The 2,084-nt window shown below is 47.7% G+C and overlaps 1 protein-coding gene across 1 annotated transcript; it reads right to left on the bottom strand.

Annotated features, from left to right (window-relative positions):
• Positions 1–600: 600 nt before the first annotated feature.
• LOC141026689 (uncharacterized) lies at positions 601–1,881 on the bottom strand. The gene is made up of 2 exons (XM_073503535.1): positions 1,249–1,881; positions 601–768 (listed from the first exon to the last, which is right to left on the bottom strand). Exons 1-2 carry the CDS (start codon positions 1,879–1,881, stop codon positions 601–603), a joined length of 801 nt encoding a protein of 266 aa, XP_073359636.1.
• Between the last annotated feature and the right edge of the window lie 203 nt (positions 1,882–2,084).

The following is a 2,084-nucleotide window of genomic DNA, read 5'->3' as shown; positions in this document are numbered from 1 at the left end:
CTGACAATGGATGGAAATATTGGTGTGCCAAGTTTGGGTAGTTATCTTTGAGGATGGTGTTGAATTCAGAAGATGTAGGGATGTGTGAAACATATGATGAAGTTCCAGCAGAACGTTGTTGAGGGTCCGAAACCGTCGTTTTTTCTTTGGAAGGAAGAATTGGTTTCTTTGATGACGATGCGTTGGCATCAGGCTTTATGTCCCAAACAGAGCGCATGTAACATATCTGGCTATGGTGACGGATCTGAAAACAAGTTGGATATTAGTGCATTAATATTTGATCTGCTTCCATTGTATAGATTGGCCTTCTGCAGCAAAAAATACCTCCAGCACCTTTTTTGTGGCTCCTTTGTCTGCAAAATAGATCAATCAACAATCCTATTAGGGGCTACATTTTTCATGCAGAGAAATAACTATAGTTTTCCCAATACTGCAGTACTAAAATCACATTTATTAGGGGCAACCAGACAGCTCACTGTAAATAAAACTAACATAATCTCAAATACTGAAGTACTCTCGAAGAACTTAGAACATAGTATGCTATCAAACGGGTCCAAACTGACTCACACAGATAGACTAACTGAAGACACTGACATGCCATCACTCTGTTTTCTTGTCCTTCAACTTGTTGATGCGCTCTGAGTGACGAATGCCCATACGGATGTAGGTCTCCGCTTCAATCGGCATGGTCCTGTCTCCGAGCTGCGGGATCCCTGGACCCACAATCTGCACGTCCGCCGGCTGCTCCTGGACAACATCATCCTGCTCCTTACGTGTCGGGACAGACTTGCAGGAGCGCTCCAGCTTATGAATCTAGGGTCCAGCACCCACGACTTGGGGAAGCCGGAGAGAGAGGTACCGCCGCGTTGGGGGAATATGGCTCTAGGGTTCTTGGAGCAGTGCGCCGCGTTGGGGGGAATTGGGTGGAAGTGTGCTTGGTCTGGTGGGTAGGTAAGTGAATCGATAAAAAATAGCTTCTCCGATGGGTGGAAGTGTGCTTGGCATGGGGATGTACAGTAAATCTAAATCTTGACAGCAAGTCTGTGTAGTTAATCTAAATCTTGGTCTTTTTTTTTTTGAATTCAAACACGTCTCTATTTATTCATGAAAGGCAGGAATTTCTGCCGAGATAATATGAAGAATACAATCTGGAGGTGCTTGCATCCAAATTTTGCTAAGATTATTTGTTACCCCCTCCTTGGCCAACCCGTGCGCAGCGCCGTTCGCCGTTCTCCTTACCCAAGTCACCTTCCATCTTTCTCTGTTTGCGAGCATAGCCTTCACATCCTTGATCATTGGACCCAACACAGATAGATCCTCTTCCCCACTCTGAAGTTTGCGAGCCACTTCTTGACAATCCATCTCGATATGTAAGCTAGATATGTTAAACATTTCTGCGAGTTCTACCGCCCGTTTGCATGCTAGCAGCTCCATTTTCTGTGGATCCCCTCCCTGCGGGTGATAATTGCATGCAGCTCCTAGGAAAGCTCCTTCCTCGTTCCTGAAGACCACGCCCACTGCCCCTTTCTCCCCATTCTTCATGCTCGCCCCGTCAACATTAGCCTTGACCCATCCTGCTTCCGGAGTGTTCCACCGCTGCGGTCGAACCACAGCAGGAACTTTGCTCGCCTTGCCATGGACTGTCTGCCATTCCTCCATGAGCCTTCGCACCATTGCTGCTATATCTGCCGCCTCTTCTATCTTCTTTCCCTCCCGAGTATTATTCCGAGCCATCCATAAGGCGTATAGGCTCTGCACCATGATCGCTCTCTCATCTTCTGTCGCTTCCACAAACCAGCTCAGAAGCCAGTGAGCTAATGCACTCTGAGAGTAGATCGTCTCCGGCGGGATCGCCACCGGCACTCCCAGTTCCGAGTGCATGATTTTCCAGAACTTTGCGGAATGAGGGCATCTCCAAAAACGGTGCAAGTTCGTTTCCTCTCTTCCACAGGCCACACAAAATACACCTGGTTTAATCCTTCTTCGATGAAGTTCCGATCCTACAGCAAGTCCATTCCGTAAAAGCCTCCATGTATGAACCTTGACTCTGCCCGGAGCCACCGTGTCCCATAAGTTCATCCAGG

Source organism: Aegilops tauschii, chromosome 7 (assembly GCF_002575655.3).
Source record: "Aegilops tauschii subsp. strangulata cultivar AL8/78 chromosome 7, Aet v6.0, whole genome shotgun sequence".
Classification (NCBI taxonomy): Eukaryota; Viridiplantae; Streptophyta; class Magnoliopsida; order Poales; family Poaceae; genus Aegilops; species Aegilops tauschii.
Note: the sequence above shows the minus strand (reverse complement) of the source record. Positions and strands in the feature narration are given on the sequence as shown.

Excerpts from the sequence above, each read along its gene's own strand:
- LOC141026689 (XM_073503535.1), bottom strand. The coding sequence starts at position 1,881 with ATGCACTCGGAACTGGGAGTGCCGGTGGCGATCCCGCCGGAGACGATC. Across the intron at positions 769-1,248 it reads CAAACAGAGAAAGATGGAAG|GAGCAGGATGATGTTGTCCA; the intron begins GTGACTTGGGTA and ends CCGACACGTAAG.